This window comes from Mauremys reevesii, linkage group 8 (genome assembly GCF_016161935.1).
Source record: "Mauremys reevesii isolate NIE-2019 linkage group 8, ASM1616193v1, whole genome shotgun sequence".
NCBI classification, from domain to species: Eukaryota; Metazoa; Chordata; order Testudines; family Geoemydidae; genus Mauremys; species Mauremys reevesii.
Window position 1 is genome coordinate 97,938,648 of NC_052630.1, and position 19,658 is coordinate 97,958,305.

The following is a 19,658-nucleotide window of genomic DNA, read 5'->3' on the forward strand; positions in this document are numbered from 1 at the left end:
ACTGCATTTGGCTCCCTCACAATTAAAGGTGCTTGAAAAATGCAGACCTTTTTTGTCAAAATTTTAAATTTAAAAATACTTTGTAACCTGGTCACAAAACATCAAAGTTGAAAAAAAAAAAAAATCAGGCCGACTATAATAGCATTTTCAAGCTTGCATAAGCCTGATTTTAATAAAACAAGCCTTAACTCCTGCATTTTTAAGCTAGATGGTGATAACATGGTTCATTCTTCAATTCACACTTTGTGTGTGTGGATGTGGGTTTATAAAGCCAGGAAGAGTACTGTATGTTAACCCTAGTTGTGTTTACTCAGAGCTGGATTAAGACAATCTAGAACACAATACACACCACAAAATGAGGGTCCTGTGGCTTCATCCATGCCCATTTAGAGTGGCAGATTCCCATTCAGATGCATATGGAAATTTGCACTTCTCAAAGCTATTGGTTCAGGCCATCTCCAGATTTAGGCAGCTATAGTTGCATCAGTTACACCCAGGTCAGAGACCTTTCAAGGGGGCCACAGGGCCTCACAGCTGAAACCCGGTGTGCCCTGAACCCTAGCAGCTCCCACAAAGCCTGCAGTGGCACGGTGCAGAGCTGAAGTCGGCAGCGGTGCAGGGCAGAAGCGGGGAGCCCCTGTGCCCTGAAGCCAGGACTTGCGTGGGGTCAAGCTGGGAGCACTGGTGCCCCTCCCCCTGTGGAGCTGGGAGCAGCGGGGGACCCCCAGTGTCCCCACTCAGGGTGCCCCCTGGACTGAAGCCAGGAGCAGGGCAGGGCTGAAGCCCTGAGCCCTGGTGCTCCCCGCAGGCAGAAACCCTGAGCCCATGGGCAGAGTTGTGGGGCACATGGGTGTTGCACTGCAGTTTGGGAGGGCCTTACCCAGAGTAGGGTAGCCCCGGGGGAAGCTCCAGGCCCCCCCATCTTCCCCAGTTCCCCTCAGGCCCCACACTCTGGCCAGGTTGTAGGTGGGAAGCCAGAGCCAGGCAGTGTGGGGCAGCTGTTCCTCTGGCTGGTGGTGTCATCTGGAGTGGGCAGCTGTGGCTTTCCTGTGCTACTGGTGCCCAGGGTTGCAGCTGCTCCTCAGCTCCCAGCCCCCTTTGACTGCTCATGCAGCCACTAAAAGCTGCCCAGGCAGTGGGACCCAGCTCCAGGATGGCAGAGCCCTCGGGTAGCAGCCACCGCAGAGGGAGCTCTCTCAGCACATAGCCTCTAGCTACCCCCTTCCTTCACCCCAAGCTATCCCCTTACCTGCACCTTGAGCTACCTCCTGCCTACACACAGCCCCTACCTACCCCTCTCCCTGCACTCTTAGTGGTTTTCAAACTTTCTGAACTGAGTACCCTCTTTGAGTTATATTTTTTGGTTGCATTCCCCCTGGGTGGCCTGCTGAGGTGAGTCAGGGAGTGGAGGTGGCACTCCCTCCCTGGACCGCGTTGTGCAGAGCTGCCGGCCTTTGCCCCCCACCCCAAATAAAAGTCAAACTACACCTATGCCCAAGGCCCCCCTGACCCCTGCTGGCCCGGAGCCCCGAGTCTCCCCACACCCGGTGGGCCCTAGAGTCTTTATAACATTTTGAGGGGGGCCTCAGAGAGAAAAAGGTTGAGAACCCCTATTCTAGAATACAATTGTAGACCCTATAACGTAATAAATTTACATTACTGTAGTGTGAACCGTCAACTGTCTTCACATCCTACAACAAAAGTCTTGTACCCAAATGGATACTGCTTCTGCTAGTGACCATTATAGTATCATAGCGTTTAAGGCCAGAAGGGGCCATTATATCATCTAGTGTGACCCCCTGTACATCACAAGCCATTAAATTTCATCCAGATACCAATATACAGTCGTTAAATTACCAAGTGGATTAGGTAAACGCCAGTTAACTTCTATTAATGAACTCTTTACTTTGTTTATTGAGTTCTCTCCCCCATTAGGGCCCCCCCCCCTCACCCCGCCCCCCCCCCCTCTCGCCCCCTCCAGCTCCTCCCCCTCAGCCGCCCGCGCCCCCAGCCCCCCCCCCCCCCGTCCGCCCGCCCCCCCCCCCCCCCCTCCCAGCCTCCCCAGCCCTCCGCTCCCGCCTTCCTCCGCAGCCCCCCGCCGCCCCGCCGCGGCCCCCCGCCCCCCGCCCCGCCCCCCCGCCCCATCCGTCCCTGCCTGCCCGCGCCCCCCCCCGCCCCCCCGTCATACCCCGTCCCTGCGCCCCGCCTGCCTGCCCGCCCGCCCGCCCGCCGCCGCCCGCCCGCCCCCCTGCCCCCCGCCCCGTCCCCCGCCCCGTCCCCCGTCCCCCCCCCTACGCCCGCCCGCCCCTCCCGTCCCCGCCCGTCCCGCCCGCATACCTGCGGCGCCCGCGCCCGCCGCCCCGCGCCCGCCCCGCTCGCCTCCCCCGCCCCGCCCCCCGCGCCCCCCCCGCCGCACCCCCCCCCCCCCCCCCTGCCCCCGCCACGCCCCCCCCCGCACCCCCCCCTGCCCCGCCGCCCTTGCCTCCCGCGCGCTTCCCGCCCGCCGCCCCGCCCCCCGCCCCGCCGGATGATCCCGCCACGTGCAGGCCGCGCGGTAAGGGGGCAGGGCGGGGGTGGGGGGGGGGGGGATCTTCTTCGATCTCTCTTATCTCTGGCTTTGCAAACCCCCCTAGGCCGTCGAGATAACAGGGTTCAACTGTAGTAAGCCCAACAACTTTAGTTAGACTAACGCATTTCAGTCCTAAGGACAGTAAACTTTGTGCCACAAGCAGAAAACAGGAAAGACCAAGGTGCCACCAGTTCCTAAGATTCATAAATTCCAAAGCCAGAAGGGACAATTGTGATAATCTAGTCTGACCTTCCACATAACACAGGCAATCAGATTTCCCCAAAATAATTCTTAGAGCATACCTTTTAGAAAATATACAATCTTGATTTAAAAACTGTCAGTGAAGGACACTTCACCAAGATGCTTGGTAAATTGTTCTCTAATGGTTAACTACACTCATTGTCAAAAATGTATTATTTCCAGTATAAATTTGTCTAGCTTCCAAACATTTGATCGTGTTACACCTTTCTCTGCTAGATTGAAGAGCCCACTATTATATATTTGTCCCCCACGTAGATATATAGATAGTAATCAAGTCACCCGTAACTTTCTCTTTGTTAACCTAAATAGAGTGAGCTCTTTGAGTCTATCACAGTAAGGTATATTTTCTAATCCTTTAATCATTCTCATGACTTTTTTCTGAACCTTCTCCAATTTATCAATATCCTTTTCGAATTGTGGGCACCAGATCTGGACAGTGTTCCAGCAGCAGTCATGCCAGTGCCAAATACAGAGATTAAAATAACCTCTCTACTCCTATTCAAGATTTCCGTTTGTGCATCGCAGGATCACATTAGCTCTTTCGGCCACAGCATCATGTTGGTAGCTCATGTTCTGCTGATTATCCATCATCACCACAAAATGTTTTTTTAGTCACCGTTTTCCAGGACAGAGTACCCCATCCTGTAAGTACACCCTACATTCTTTGTTCCTATATGTATACATTTACATTTAGCCATACTAAAACACATACTGTTTGCTTGCACCAGTTTACCAATCAGTGGCCTGTCCTATTCACTATGCCACTCACACAATTTCTGTGTCTGCAAATTTTATCAGTGATTTCATATTTTCTTCCAGGTCGTTGATAAATATGATGACTAGCATAGGGGAAAGAACCTATCCTTGTGGGACACCACCAGAAAACATCCACTTGATGTCAATTAACCATTTGCAATTAAATGTCAAGACCTATCAGTTAGCCAGTTTTAAACCCATTTAATGTGTGCCATGTTCATTTTATATCATTTTAGTTTTTTAATCCAAATGTCATGGGGTACTAAGTCAAAACACTTACAGAAGTCTCAATATATTATTTCAACACTATTACCTTTATCAAACTTTTAATCTCATTAAAAAAAAAGTTAGTTTGACAGGATCTATTTTCCATATACCTGTATTGATTTAATTAAATTAACCTCCTTTAATACTTTATTAATTGCATCCCATATCAGTCACTCCATTATCTTGCCCAGGATCAATGTCAAGCTGACAGCCCTATAATTACCAAATCATCCCAATTACCTTTTTAAAAATATATATATATATATATATTGCAATAGCAGGGAATTGATTAGGTAAGGTATACTCAGATGATCCCAGCAGGCAAACCATATCACTTGCTTCTGGGGAAAGCAGGAAAAAAGAAAGTCCCTGCCAATCTGACCCATGGGAAAATTCCTTCCCAACTACAAATAGGGGAGTAAGTCTGACCTTAAGCATGTGAGCAAGACACACAGCCAGGCATCTAGAAAGAGAATCTTTTGTGCCACCTTAGACCACTGGTCCACCCTGAATGATGTCCTAGTTCTAGCTGTAGCCAATCTAGCCAGCTGTACATCAGGGGAAATAATTCCTGCCTGACCACTGCAGGCAACCAGCTGAAGTCCTGAAGCATGAGATTTAATTATATAGAGCTGCAAGTGTTATGAGCATCATGAAAACACAATTATGAAGTGTAGCAACATAGCTTCCATATCATTTCAGAAGAGAATATTTTGACAGAAGTTATAAGCCTCTTTGACTATTTCTATCCATGCTTTTATCCTTTCTAGATCTTTGTATTTCGTTACACACTTCTCCAAATAAGTAAAAGGGAATATAATAATACTGTTCTATTTACTCCCATCTTCAGGTGAACACTGACAATGTTTACTAAATACAGCAGGAAAAAATTTCCATTAAGGTCAGAGATTAACTCAGGAACAGCTGGAAGCAATTGAGTTTTAGCTAGCAAAGCTGAGGTTGGGAATCTCAAATAGTGCTAGGAAATGCTGAATAGTAAGGCCATTTGGTGAAGTGTTCTTAACTTTTTCCATGTTGAGTTGAAGATGGAAAAAGTAAAGATTATCCATACATAACTGAGCGCTGGTTACTGAAACCATGACACCCACATCTTTAAGAACACAAGACTGTTCAGAAAGCTTCAGCCAGGGACATTCTTTCCCAACCAATGGATTACCACTGGTGCTATTGAAATGCCAGTAGTGATTCTGGTGGATCCAGCTTACCCCTTGCTCCCAGGGCTCACAAAACCATTTACTGGCCACCTCAACCGCACCAAGGAAAGACTCAACTACCAGAAAGTAGAGAATGACAGTTGAATGTGCTGTTGGTAGAGTGAAGGGACACTGGTGGTGTTTACTCACTAGAATGGATCTAAATGAGAAAAATATTCCAATAGTCATAGCTCCCTCATGTGACCTAAATAATATTTGTGAGGCAATGGGGGGGAAAAGCTGTCACTAGGATAGAAGGAGGAGATAGAGCAGACTTTGAACAGCCATACAACAACCATTACAAGAGTTCAATATGGAGCTATGCAGTTAAGTGAGGCTTTAAAAGAGCATTTTAACAGTCAGCGACAGCAGTGGTGTGTACTGGAATGTTCTGTGGACCTGAAGCTTTGAGTGCTGTCAGGAAATGTGTAGTGCTTTCTGCATATTTACACACATTATGTTTTACCAAAGCTATGAATTATCTGGTGCTTGCTGTACATTTATAAATATGACTGGGGGGGTGTTTTCCAGAACCTCTGAGTTTTGTGGTGCTGTACATTTATAAGGACTTTATGCTTTGAGCACTGCTTTGCATTCTGAAATATGTTGTGAACTAATAAGAATAATTAGTTAAAAAATAAGAAATTTGGCAAAAACAGCACAGAAAAGCAATGTGCAAAGAACAGCAGGCACTGTAATACAAACTTTGAACTGAACTTTTAGAACTGGAAAAGCAGCAAAAATTTCTGTCAATTTCAGTATACAAATGTCATCCCTTGTGCTACACATATACTGACCTATATGGTGTGTGTTAAGCAGTGGTTTTCTTTGCAGTCACACAATGAGGAATTATAGGGATTAGGATGTGGCCTGTGATGCCACATGATATGCTTTGGAGTGTCAGGGCTGCTTCTACAGACCTCTCTAAGGACTGTAAAGTGCGGGGAGTCAGATTTTGGGGCCTGTAGGTCAACCAGCACCTGCAGCATTTGAGTTTGCTGCCTGAGAAGCTCCATTATGTCTTGGTGCGTCTCCCTTTCCCCTTCCTGCTGGGAATCCTAGCCTTCCCCGTCTCCTTTTTCATTCTCCATAACATGTGTCACGCTGGTCTCCAGGACCTTTCTTCAGAACCCGAAGCAGCAATAGCTTGCAAGATCTTGCTGAACTAATCCTCTTCTTTCTCCTCTTCAGGATCAGGTGTTCTGCAGGTGTGCAAGGGGCACCCCTCAAAGCCACAATGGCAGCTGCTGATAAAAGACAGACAGATGTCTCATTAGATTTATAGTCACAACAGAGAGAGTATAAGTTTCAAACTCCCTTCCCTTATTCCCATAAAAACTTTTAATAAGACTTGCTTATTGACATTTCAGCTTTGAAGTGCCTCTGCACAGCACCACTCTTCAGCCCCAGCCATGGTGAGTATGGGCCCACTGGGGGCAGGGGAGGAATTCTGGTTGCATGAAACAATCAAATTTTGGTCCCTATTCCATTCTACGAATATAGAGCAATGGCACTGAATATCAGCACTATTTTCTGTAGGCAGTGGTGGTTTTAGCTGATCTCTCACTCTGGAGGGTAGCAAAGCCACAGACAGCACAGCTGCTACTGGCATCCTGAAGCCACCCAGCATGCCACTAGCCTGCTTAGTGCAATGCTGCCAGCTGAACTCACCATGGTGAGGTGTGGGAAAGTATCTTCTGCAGAAGAAGAAATAAGGCAGCCATCCCTAGAAGCCTTCAGGAGAGGATTGCGGAGTAACACCATGAAAGTTTCACTGAGATCTCTCAGGAGGATACAAGGGACATTCTTCTGTACATAAACAAACTGCTCCGCGTGGCCCTCTCCATGTCCAATTCAGTGGGGGAACGAAACGCAGATACCACCTCTATTTGTTGTACCTCCATCTCTTCCTGTATGAGTAAAACAACTAAAAGTTTATAATGAAGTCTTGTTAACTTGACGACGGGCCAGGAGACATCTTTACATTTAAACACTGTAAGGAAAAATACATGCACACGCTTACCCAAAGGTCCCTTCCTCTTCATTGGGCTCATCCATATTTGGCTGCCAGGGCTGACTAGACCATGGTGGAGTCTCAGACAGGTCTTGATCTGTTGTATGGTTGGACTCCCTCCCCCATCCCCCCTCTCCTCCTCTTCCCTGTTCACGGCAGGGGTCTATATCTCAGGCTCCTGCAAGGTATCCACGGTGGTTTGCAGAGTGCTGGTGGGGCCTGTGTCAAATATGGCACACAGTTTGTTTTAAAAGCGGATCAGCAGCTCACCACTAGATTGATTATTGACCTCCCTTGTCTCGTAGCATGCCAGCTGCACTTCCTTCAGCACTATTTTTGATTCCTGTTGCATCCCTTTGCCTGCATTCCCCATGCAATTTGCTCATAGATGTCCACATTTCTACAGGTGGTCCATAGCTTTGCTTGCATGGCCTCTTCTCCCTATAGTCCCATGAGACCCAAAATCTCTTGTATACTGCAGGCAAGAGCATGTCTGGTGTGTTGAGCCAGTCTGGTCGGCTGGCTAGTTACACATAACAACAAGGGAGAGTTCCTAGACATGTTCACCAAGGTAGACAATCAGGAAAAGGCATTTCAAAAATACATAGGTGACTTCAAAGGAGGTGAGGTTTTCAGTCACTGTGACCTCTGGGCAGTGGAATTTACAGCTGTTACAAGAGCTGTGACTGTTGCAGCAAACAGGGCATTATGGGACAGCTCCTGGAGCACTGTTAGGGTCAATACACATCATGCAGCATCTACATGCACACTCAGTAGAGCACCCATTTCTCCAGTGTTCAGGCAGGTGGCTTTACTGCATTGCAATAGTTAGGTGCTTATGTCTGCCAGAGACAAATCTGAGTGTAGACACATGCACAAACAGGTTGACAAAAGGCAATGTACACCCTATTTGCCATAAGTTAGCTTTGGTTATATAGTGTAAAGACACAAGAATTTGGTGATTTTTTTCTGTCCACAGTCAAGTGCATTACTCTGCAGCTGCTAGCAAGGGCCTTCAAAAATATTTTATGTCAATTATCCAGGCTCAAAATTTCAAGTTAGAAATAACTTGCCCAGTGTGAAAACTCAATAACCCTGGCTGAAGGAGACAAGCATTTCTCTACAGGCTGTACAGATATCATCCAACAGAGTTAAAATTTCTTAACGTTAACAGTGTATGTGGTTGGTGCTCCATGAGACAAAGCACTGAAAAGAGGGACTGGGGGGACGGGGGGGGGGTGTTGAAAAGGTTACATTCCTTATTTTGACTCCTGCCAGATAACACTGCTCTGCTTTCTCAACTCCCAATAAAAAGAGTTACACTAAGCGAGGGCAGGACCTTCCCTGTCACAGAGAAATAAAGCACAGTCACTGTATCCATGCTACGTTTTACAAGTATTCATTCAACTCTTGAGTTCACGTTTGCTGCTGATATGGAAGCAACTGGAAATATATTGGGGGTGGGGGGGGGGAATCCAGTTTGGAAGAAGAAAGGAAAACAGAGTTACTGTAGGGGCGGGGAAGCGCTTAAGCCCTCTGCACCATCCCCATGATGCTGGGGGAGGGGGGGAGAATATCCCTTCCACCTTCTTCCCCACACGGCCCCCTCCCCTGCGGTCCCGCTTAGTGCCGGGCCCCTCCCCCTCACCTGTACTGCTTGCGGTCACTGGGGGACTTGACAATGGCGGGGTCCCCCAGGCCGGGGTTAGCCCTGCGGCCCCGTCCTTGCGCCTCAGACTCCTCCTGGGGCAGCCGGGCTGCAGCACCTGGGCCGCCCGCTCCGTCTCGCTGCCCCGCGGCCAGCTCCGGGCAGCTGCAGCTAGACAAGGGCTTACTCCTGCCGGACATAGCGTTGGCTCAGGCGCCGCTACCGGCTCGCAACGGCTGGCTGCGACCAGCGCTACGGAGAGGCCGCCCGTCCCGCTGCCTCCTTCCCCACCCCCGCCTCCCCAGCGCGACCCGCGAGGCCCCCTCAGCCCCAGCGCAGCCGGGAACGGCAGCTCAACCCCACCCCGACGGTTGGGCTAACGGTCATGACCACCCCAGCTACCTCCCCAACCAATCAACACACAGCTGCGTGATGACGTTATTATCGCCCCAATGACGGTTAAATCAAACCAGTTTTAACAGCGTGAGAGGGGAGAGCAAACCATGGTGATCGGGGGGGGGAGGAACGCACGGCGCCTCACGGCAGCCCACGGAGCTTAAATAGCAGCGAAGAAGGAGCCATTATAGAGACGAGGCTTAAGGTCTCAGCCTCCACCGCCTATATTTCAGGGTTCGGACTGGTTCACTGACACCCCCCCCATCCCGCGTTGGACTCTTCCACATATGGTGTTGGAGGAGGCGGGGCTTTCCCCCACATGTTCCCTCCCACTGGCTCAATGAGCTGTCGTTGACTGTCCGCGGAACGAGAGAGCATGCGCGGAAGAAGCCAAGTCCCTGGATGCTGAGAGAGGTGGAGCATTCCACGTGGGGAGTCCAGGGAGTGGGGCAGACAGGTGTCAATTCAGTGAAACTTAACTGACCAGAGTTCCAGAGATAGAGGCCTCAGGCGGGCCTGCGGGTGATGTGGGTACCACTTGCCCACAGGTTAGGGGGCTCACTCCCTTAGTACAGAGATCTGTACCCAACAGGGGGTTAGCCAGTGTTGGGCTGTGTAATCCTCACTAGGAGACAGGATATCTACCCAGTCTGCAGCAGCAGTATAATGCCAGAGGCTATAAGCATTGTGGCTTTGCAGAGAAAGATTCAGGATGCAGCTTAAACTGGGGAGTTTGGTAAAGTGCAAGCAATTTTCATAGCCAGAAGACTAGCATGCAACCTCTGAGTTTTGCCTTTATATAGCTTAAATGAAAGCACTTTGCAGAACTCCTTCCAAGCAGAAGTAATTCTTCCTTGCACTTGGAAAAGCATCACTTTCAATAATAGAATGGGTGCTTGTCAACAGGCAACTTTTTTCATTACAGAGTGCTGTAAGGAAATAGGAATTTAGTGGCTCTGATATTTCAGGATGCCTGATTTTAACAAATACCTGCATATGATAGGCTCTCAAGAGCCTAGTATCTGAGTTAGAAACATTCTCACATTACAACCTAACAGCCAGTGCTAGCATTAGGCTATTTTACAGCCTAATGCTAGCCAGTGACAGTTCAATATCCAATTAACTACAGCCTCATTGAAGGGAATGCATTGGTAAAGTGGTGTCCAAGTGGAAAAGTCTTCATATGCAAGAGAGCTTTCAAACATACAAGGCTGCTGGCTCTGGTCATGGATTTAATAATTTCTGTAACTGGGCTCAAAATGAAAGAAGTGGCTTTTATTTTTGTCTGCACTCTAACTAATGGAACTTGTGTCAAACACTTGATCTTCATTAGGAATACCCTGTACCAATTCCTAGATAACATACAGTATTATAGGGAGCAATTCTTCAGGGATGAGCTAGTTCCTCTAGGAATAGATGTTTTACTCCTAACACATATGGATATAATCTGAGACACCTATGCAGTTATTACTCAGGAAAAATTCCCCCTCAGCTCTGGATTTAGCCCCACAACTCTGGTTTGTTGCACAATAAAAACACTAATCCAGGAACCGATACCTGCAACAAACCCCATTGCCATCTCTGTCCGCTATTCAAGGGACACCATCATAGGACCTAACCCAGGGGTAGGCAACCTATGGCACACGTGCCGAAGGCAGCACACAAGCTGATTTTCAGTGGCATTCACACTGCCAGGGTCCTGGCCACCGGTCCTGGGGGCTCTGCATTTTAATTTAATTTTAAATGAAGCTTCTTAAACATTTTAAAAACCTTGTTTGCTTTACATACAACAATAATTTAGTTATATATTATAGACTTATAGAAAGAGACCTTCTAAAACATTCAAATGTATTACTGGTATGTGAAGCCTTACATTAGAGTGAATAAATGAAGACTTGGCACACCACTTCTGAAAGGTTGTTGACCCCTGGTCTAGGCATTGGGATGCCTGTGCCTTTAAGAACCCAGCCTTGCAAAGCCCATGCTGAGATGTACTATCCTGTGAGGGGGGAAATAAAAAAGCCCCTCTGCCCCCCTATTTTTGCAAACACGGGGTGGCTTATCTCATCGGGTGTAACTGTTACCCCCCCGCCTCTCCCTAAACCAGGGTTTTGCCCCACGTCATACTCTGGCAGCGCCACCCTCTGGGCTTAACCCCGGTTTCTAAGCCCGCCCCATCCCTGATTTTGCCCTGCAGCCGATCTCCTGGCCCCCGTTTCTTGACCCCCTCCAGCCAGTACCTTTCCGCCCCCTGCTCTGCCCCCTTTGAACACCGCTAGGACGCACCAGCAGAACCTGAGTCCAAGCAACAGAGAAGTGAGGGCAGCGGCTTCAGTAGCTGCTACTGAGCATGCTCACCTAGCCGCAAAGTTTCCGGCATTGCGTAATTACCCTGCGCCCGCCCGGAAGCTGTCCCTCCGCTCCCGCCCCCGCGCAGCGCTGTTGTTGGGCGGTCTGGTCTCCGGGGCCGGCGGCGCGGTGCACGCTGGTCTCTCGGCGGCCATGGGGAGCGATTTCTACCTGCGCTATTATGTGGGGCACAAGGGGAAATTCGGCCACGAGTTCCTGGAGTTCGAGTTCCGGCCGGACGGTGAGGGCCGGGGCGTGAGCTGGGGAGGCGGGCGAAGCTCATCGGCTTCATGGCGAAGGGGGTGGGGGTGACACATGGCCGCGGGGCTCGGAGGGGCCGGCGCGCAGGGGCTACCCCGGGGGATGGGCAGGAGATGGGCGAGAGGTGCGCGAAAGGCGGGGTCTGCCCGGGCCGTGGCCGCCAAGCCCCGAGTTGTGGCTGCTGCACGGGCACCGGCTTGAAGCTCAGGCAGCGTTAAACATTAATTAAAACGTCGTCTCAGGTACGAAACTGCCCCAAGCCTCCCTGGCAATTGTGCTTTCACTGCTGCCATCTCTTATTTGTAGAGGTTTTTCTCTTGTGCTGCCGCACAAATGGGGGAAACTGACTATCTAGGGGAAACCGAGCAGGGCTATCCAGGATGTGCTGGCAGATACAGGCTGAGGCCGCACTGGACTGGGATATAGGAGATCTGGATTCAATTCCTGGCGCTGCCACAGAATCCTCCTGTGTGACCTTGAGCAAGTCACTTAATCTTCCTGTGCCTTAAGGCCTTGTCAGTAAAATAGAGCGAATACTGGCTTTTCTCCAGCCTTTGACTGTTTGGGGTTTTTTAATCTGCAAGTACTGATTGTAGCTCTGGTGGAGCCTTCCCAAAAGCCAGGGGTCCTGCCTCTTCTGTGGCCCTGCCCCTTCTTCCTGAGACCCCGCCCCTGGCCAAGTGGAAACTGGAGTGGGCTGGGAGCCATGGACCCTCCACCTGCCTGGGGTTGGGGGGCCGAGAGCAGCCTGCGGCCTGTATCCCTGTCTTGCGGTCCCCCTGCTCCGGGCAGGTGGAGGGTTCGCAGCTCCCTACAGCTGCCTCTGCAGCTCTATCCCTAATCCAGCTCCACCTGGGGGATGGGGCCTCGGAGCCGCAGCCCAGCCATGGTAAGAACTGCGTGGCCAGGCACCTGCGAGGAGCCGTGGGCCCTCCACCTGCCCTAGACTGGGGTGAGGGGGGAGATGAGGGGCAGGGACACAAGCTGGGGGCAGCTCTTCCCATCCCACCCCATCCTGGGCAGTTGGAGGGTTTGTGGCGCCTCTGCTGCCTGAGCTCCCCATTCAGGCTCCAGCTGCTGGCTTGACCCCAGGGGCAGGGCTGGGGCCCTATGGGGAAGAGGAGGGGTACCCATAGCGAAAAATGGATGGGCCAGGCCCATCTACTTATAAAAAGTGGGAGGGCCCTGGCACCCCCATATTCCAGCGCTCATGACTGATTGTTATGGTATATGTACGATGTCCAGGAGGTGCTAAACTGCACCTGGCACGTTTGGGTACCAGTCGTGATGGGGTACTATTGTAATACAAAATAAAAATAAGAGAAAATCTAAAAATTCAAAAGTGATATTTATCTTCACTTGGTGGTGTCCATTAAAATAATAGTTAAAATCTGATTTCTGTGACTAAATATTGTCAAAGTGTTGATCACAATTATATTAATCTACTACAAAAAATGTTACTAGTTAATTCAGAAGTTATAATTAAATGTTGCTAGTGCAGTTAATTGACGTATTTCCCAGTATAACTGTAGTGCAAGCCTTCTAACCAGTTGCATAGTTTTGAAATAATGGAAAATACAAATAAAGTCCATTGCAGCTGTTTAAACATTTACAACTCCTGCCTTCCAATGCCTTATACATCAGTAATAGTCTGCTAAAATAATGATTTAGGAACAGATTTAGTTTCTTAGTAAATATTTAATACACAGATGCATTTGATTTCTCTTACTGGGCTCTGCTACCACTGGAGGTTTTAAATTGCAAACAATTTGAATCAGCTGTGGGAGCTCCACCTAGCAAGGTAAGGGCAGCATTGAAGTATAGATGGGGTTCTTATGGAAGCCTACCAGCAGAGGCTGCCTGGAGATATCCTGAATCTGCATCTTCCTGGATAACCTGGCTACATCCCTTCCCTGGCCAGGACTGCCCACTTGATTAGTTACAGCTCTTCCTCTCAGCAGAGAAGAGGCTGTGGGAGTCTTGTGCAGCTGCAGTACTCTTACAGATGAGTATTCAGTTAATAGCTATCTTGTGAATGGGTCCACCTGTATGAACCCTAGAATAAACTGAGTCCCTTTGTTGAAAAACTTCAGGGAAAAAAATGGCCTATATTGGGGTAGTCAACAGGCAGACTGCGGACCAAATCTGGACTGCTAGACGCTTTTGAACGGACCCAGAAATATTTTTATTTACTTACTATCATTATTTTTTCTGGAGTCTGGACCTTGACTATACATTGATCAAGAAATCTGGACCTTGACAAAAAATAATTGACTACCCCTGGCCTACATCTATATAGCAGCTTTCATATCCAGTATCCAAAATGACTTTCAAATGATTCAGAATCAAAATACAGCACCCTCTAAGATGGGGGAATGGCAGCCAGACCAGCAACTTGTCCCCACGACAGGGAGGACAGAATAGAAATTTTAGACAAGGGCATTGGAGGAAACCTTCATGTAACAATTTAATTGATTTATTTTTATAGCTGTTTAATTAGGAAGTATTCGTAATCTTACAAAATCACTACCATACAAGTACCCAAAATACAACATTTACCATTATATAACAAAACCTCAGTTTGTAGAGGTATTGTCCAATTTAAGCACTGGAAAGATAAAAGGCTGAGTCAACCTACTTAACACACACTAACAGTGGCTCTCTTCCCTTTTTATGTGGCTTCCCATACAAACATACATGTGTTTCATTATTTTATTAATTACATATTGACCATTGCAGTACTTTATCTATTGTAGTTTGAATCTAATACTCATCTTTATTTTAACAGGAAAACTGAGATATGCCAACAACAGCAATTACAAAAATGATGTAATGATCAGAAAAGAGGTATGGTATTTGTGTATTTTAGTAAACATGTCTTTGAATGCTCTGCAAATAATGCTAAACCAAATAAATGGTTTTAATGAATTTATATAATTGGCTTTTAACACTTAATCAAAGTGAATATTCCTATTAAACTGCTTTTTAGCTATAGTTACCCTCTATGGCTCCATCAACATAATATCTAATCACTTTACAAACAGGAATTGATTTAATTAATTCATCCTCTTACCATTTCTATGACAGATTATTGCCACATTACATATGGAGAACTGATGCAGAAAAATTAAGGGCCTCATCCAAAGCCCATTGCAGTCATAGGGAAGTTTCCAATTGACTTTGGTCATTCAGTCAGGTCACACAGGTTGTGCCAAAGCCGTGCATTGAATCCTTGTTACCTGAATCCTAGTCCAGTGCTTTAATCATCCTTTGTTGTGTTTCCTTTTCTGATGCCACCTTTCTCCCTGTGTTCTTATTTACTTTAGGAATTAGTTTTATCTGGCATAAATGGTATTGCAATATTTTTTGAGTGTAAAAAAGTTTTCACATCTAATTTTTTTTTAAAAGGTTATTCTTCATTATTGTTTCTTGCTTAGGTATACACCCTAGTCAACAGGGGATGGGGAGCAGAGAACATGCCATAGAATCACTACTCCCGTACATGCACTTTTCTTTTCTTTTCTCCCCTGAGACTTGATCTTCCTAATTTGGGTCTCTTCCAGAAAGAGTGACTGGGCCTTTTACTTCTTCATGATTAGAAGAGTTGACCAGGACAAACTAAATGCTTGGTGTCAGCTATTTATCTGTGTGCATTCAACACTTTTAGAGTGGTAACATCCATAACATCTGAACAAATTCTGTTTTGTTAATGCTTTCTGTAACCTACAAGAAGGCTAATAAAAGAGCACTTCATTCATGCTCGGTCCATCCTAGATACAAAAAGGAAGATTAACTTTTGTAAATAGATTAGACATGACAGCTTTTCTACAACCCATTTTTGGAGTAGAATAGCCTGCTTCTGCAAACCCTTACATGCCTGAATACTCCTTATTATGCATTTATGCCCATTGATTTCAAGCTCCAACAAGGGCTACTCAACTGAATAAGGTTTTTTAGAACTGGGACTTCTGGTCATATATATTTGTAATATGAAGAACTGTCTTGACAGTTTCTCTAACTTCTTCTAGGAGCTGATAGTTCATCATCTTATAAGTTGTATGCATATGATTATTGAAAATCCTCATAAGAGCTCTCTGAATTTTGAAAGCATGTGCTCTTGTTCAGAGATTCAGGGGCCTGAAATACTTAAAATGTCTTCAACATGTCAACTTTCAAACATTAAGTAGTTTTCTATGCTTATGCATCAGCTCTTCGGTATATATTAAGATAAGTTTAAATGTTGCTTGTAGGCCTATGTACACAAGAGTGTGATGGAGGAACTAAAGAGAATAATTGATGACAGTGAAATCACAAAAGAAGATGATGCGTTATGGCCTCCACCTGACAGAGTTGGTCGGCAGGTTAGTAGCTTTTCTACTTGCATTATTAACATTGTATTAATTTGGATTTGGTTGCTTGTCATAAGCATAACTGGATATTTAACATTTTTTTGTAAACTGAAAGATCCACTAGAATCTTCTTTTTAACAGATTGGTAAATATGTGAAATTTAAAACTTTGAGTAGTAGAGCAGTTTACTCTGAAAGTGTGAGTGCCTGGGTGTTTAAGTTGCGTATAATGAGATTTGCTGTTTTTAAGCAGTGAAATAAAATGGTTTTACATTTAAACTGTTACTATGAATGAACCAGCATAATTTTCAAGCTGTTCTGCTATTTGACTGGGTTTTTCATTTATTTTCTAGGAGCTTGAAATTGTAATTGGTGATGAACACATCTCTTTTACCACATCAAAAATCGGATCACTTATTGATGTAAATCAATCCAAGTATGTAGTCTGAGAATAATTCCCGTTTTGCCAAAATGGTGTCATTTAATAAGGAATGTCTGTTGTAACTACAACCAATTTATAAATCTACATTGGGAGCACTCATTAATACATGATGATCATTATCATCCAAAAACTTCTGTTGTCTCATACTGCCTCTTTTGGAGGATCCTCTGTTAATTATTACACTGCAGAATTTCATTCTTTTGTAGAGTAGCAAATTGACCTGCAAAGTATTTTGCATACTACCTCAGTGAATTATAGAATATTGTCTGTGCATAAAACCCCCAAAATGTATTCAGAGTCTGAAAAAATAAACTCTCACAGTGAAATCCTTGCCCCGTTAAGTCTATGGCAAAACTCCCATTTACTTCAACACGAACAGTAGTTCACCCCTAAGCTAAACTAAAAAGATTCTATAACACGTTTCTAAAAGTCTTAGTGATGATATTAAACTAACATATGGAACAAAAAGGCTGTACGTTTTAAAAGTAAATAGTGAATGTGGGCCAGACTTACAGTATACGACCTTCAGTCTAAGCATAGAACTATCAATTTACCACAGTAAAAAGCTGTACCAGACTGAACCATGGTGTTTTAAGCCAGTCACTGATGAAAAAGAACAATCTTGGCATGGTGGCTTTTTTTTATGGATTTAGTTTTAGAAACTACTCTTAAAGACTTGAAAACTAATGTTTTGTTTTTGTCCTTTAGGGATCCGGAAGGGTTGCGAGTGTTTTACTATCTGGTGCAGGACCTTAAGTGTCTAGTCTTCAGTCTCATTGGATTACATTTCAAGATTAAGCCAATTTAAATTGTATAATTTTGAGTTTGTATTGTAATGTCGCAAGGGGTGGGACACTTTCATTCCTTATCTCTTCTTGGATAGAACTTTTATGTATGTTTAGAATTTTTTTTACAAACTGTAAGTGAATGTCTTTAATAAAAATGGTGAAACCTGTATTTTTTTAATTTAAAAGTTGTCCATGTAATCAAGGTCTCAATCTCTGAACACCATTTACTTTCATTACTGTATATCCAAGATGAGTGGCTTTGAGTTCCTGTAGATCAGTTAAAATATTGTTTTTTCTAAAACTAGATATTGAACTGTTCTATCCATATAGCACTCCGGGGCAGAACAAATGAAGTTCTATAGATCCCTGGAATTAAAACTCTTGTCAGACCTCTCAAGATAAGTTTTTGTGTCCCAATCTTTAAATGGATGCTTTGAACATCAGTTAATGATCAGATAAGAACCAAAGCCCTGGTTCTGTGCTGGCTTTGTTTTAGCTGTCTCAGTGATTGATATGCTATCGAAACTGACACTTTTTCCTGATACCTGCTCTTAAACCTCTGAATGGAAGCTTTAAAAGATTTGCTTTTTACACGAAGGATTGATAATCGATTTCTTAAATATGGATCAATCTCCTTTTCTGTATTGTTCAAATTATCATTATGTTAAGAATATTTTAAAAATATTCGTATATACCCCGCAAGTCTGCAGAATTCATTTGCTAAGGATATAATTGTGAACATGTGACATAGTAGCCCAGTTTGAGGTAACTTTGCCCATGCAAACAAAGTATATTTTAGGCAAATTATAATATGACCATACATGTGGGGAATATAAGTCTTTGTCTAGTTACATCAAGTATTTTAGGTTGAAAACGTGACCATGTTTACATCTGTTTCTCAGGTGGTAAATCAGCTGCATGTATTTAAAAGCTATCCTTTTAAAAAATGTATTTGAAATCTATGTAAACATTAAGATGGTCTGCTGTGTAAAGAAGGGTGTTTAAAAGAGCCATCCTATTTTTGTTTTAGACATAATGCTTTGAATTTTTATATACACTAAAATAAGTTTTGCATATTTATCTAAGACAATGAGTAGAGAATTTAATGTTTCTCCAAAAATCTGTTTTTGGCTCTGCTAACTCATCTTTTTTCAAAATAACTATTTAAAGAAATTATATTAAATACGGTGTAGAACATACACTTTTAATACTTACAGCTCCAACACCTGAAAGGGTATGTTGATATCTTCACTTCAGTCTCCCTGGACACATAATAGCAGATTTAAAGGTAGCCATTCTGCAGAAAAAAAACTTCAGGACCAGACTTCAAAGAGAAACTGCTGAGCTTCAGTTCATCTGCAAATTTGACACCATCAACTCAGGATTAAACAAAGACTGTGAATGGCTTGCCAACTACAAAAGCAGTTTCTCCGCCCTTGGTTTTCACACCTCAACTGCTAGAAGATAGCCCCATTGTCCCTGATTGAACTAACCTCATTATCTCTAGCCTGCTTCTTGCTTGCATATATATACACCTGCCCCTGGAAATTTCCACTACATGCATCCGACAAAGTGGGTATTCACCCACGAAAGCTCATGCTCCAATACGTCTGTTAGTCTATAAGGTGCCACAGGACTCCTTGCTGCTTTTACAGATCCAGACTAACACAGTTACCCCTCTGATACTTAAAAACATATTTAATTTATTTTTACTATAATCCATTCCTTTTTTGCTATACTCAGAAAACATTCACTTTTCCCCTACCATTGCAAATCTGAATCTGTTACTGACCAACATTGTTACATTTTAATATTGACTGTTGTCAAATGTAGCAGGTTTTCCACTCAAATGATTAATTACACCCTCAGTTAAGCTGCTGTATAATTTCCATTGAACTGAAAATATAGTTCCACTGTAGAGCACGTGCTGTATGTGACTCCTCTTTTCACTACAGAAAACCAATGGCAAAGTTGCTCCTAAATACACCAAGGAAACGGAATACAAATAATAGAAACCAAATACACTATAACAACCCACTTTGCTATTACTGAGAGTATTTTCCTTTATTTTCCAGAAGTACCTTTCCCCCCCTCATAGAATAAAGCTTAACATGTAAGTGCTGCACTGAAAACACTGCCATGAAAACAGCTGCTTTCCTTCCCCCAGATTTCTTGTAGGAGGTGGAGCTAGAATCCTACTTCAGCTTCTGGTAGGAAACAGATCCCTAGATCCATCAGTGGTTGTGCTTGATCAAAGGGCATAATTAGAACTGGTATAACTTTGAAACTTTAAATAAAAAACACACAAAAAAACATTCTAATGCTCTCTGCAAGACCCCAAAAGA

At 45.2% G+C, this 19,658-nt stretch overlaps 2 protein-coding genes across 10 annotated transcripts in view; one reads left to right on the forward strand and one right to left on the reverse strand.

The window, feature by feature from the left end:
* LOC120370085 (nardilysin-like) overlaps positions 1-9,119 on the reverse strand; it is an 89,343-nt gene extending 80,224 nt beyond the window's left edge. For 2 of the 8 annotated variants that reach the window (XR_005583611.1, XR_005583610.1), the window contains exon 1: positions 8,730-9,119. Coding sequence is in view for 3 of the 8 variants with exons in the window: in XM_039484198.1 (XP_039340132.1) it covers positions 8,730-8,929 (200 nt within the window). In the remaining 5 variants the exon portion in view is untranslated. Of the gene's footprint in view, positions 1-5,864; positions 6,315-6,738; positions 6,978-7,090; positions 7,523-8,729 lie in introns of all 8 variants that reach the window. The other 6 variants (XM_039484200.1, XM_039484201.1, XM_039484199.1 and 3 more) reach the window with 6 other exon arrangements.
* Positions 9,120-11,482: 2,363 nt separating this feature from the next.
* On the forward strand, positions 11,483-17,498 carry MAGOH (mago homolog, exon junction complex subunit). Of its 2 annotated transcripts, none has more exons than XM_039486754.1 (5): positions 11,483-11,715; positions 14,524-14,582; positions 15,986-16,096; positions 16,437-16,519; positions 17,234-17,498. In XM_039486754.1, the coding sequence occupies exons 1-5, from the start codon at positions 11,628-11,630 to the stop codon at positions 17,331-17,333; spliced, it is 441 nt and encodes a 146-aa protein (XP_039342688.1). In that variant the 5' UTR covers positions 11,483-11,627; the 3' UTR covers positions 17,334-17,498. The 2 variants fall into 2 exon arrangements, with proteins under 2 accessions (XP_039342688.1, XP_039342689.1); XM_039486755.1 differs by lacking the exon at positions 11,483-11,715 and adding an exon at positions 13,616-13,740.
* The last annotated feature ends 2,160 nt before the right edge of the window (positions 17,499-19,658 follow it).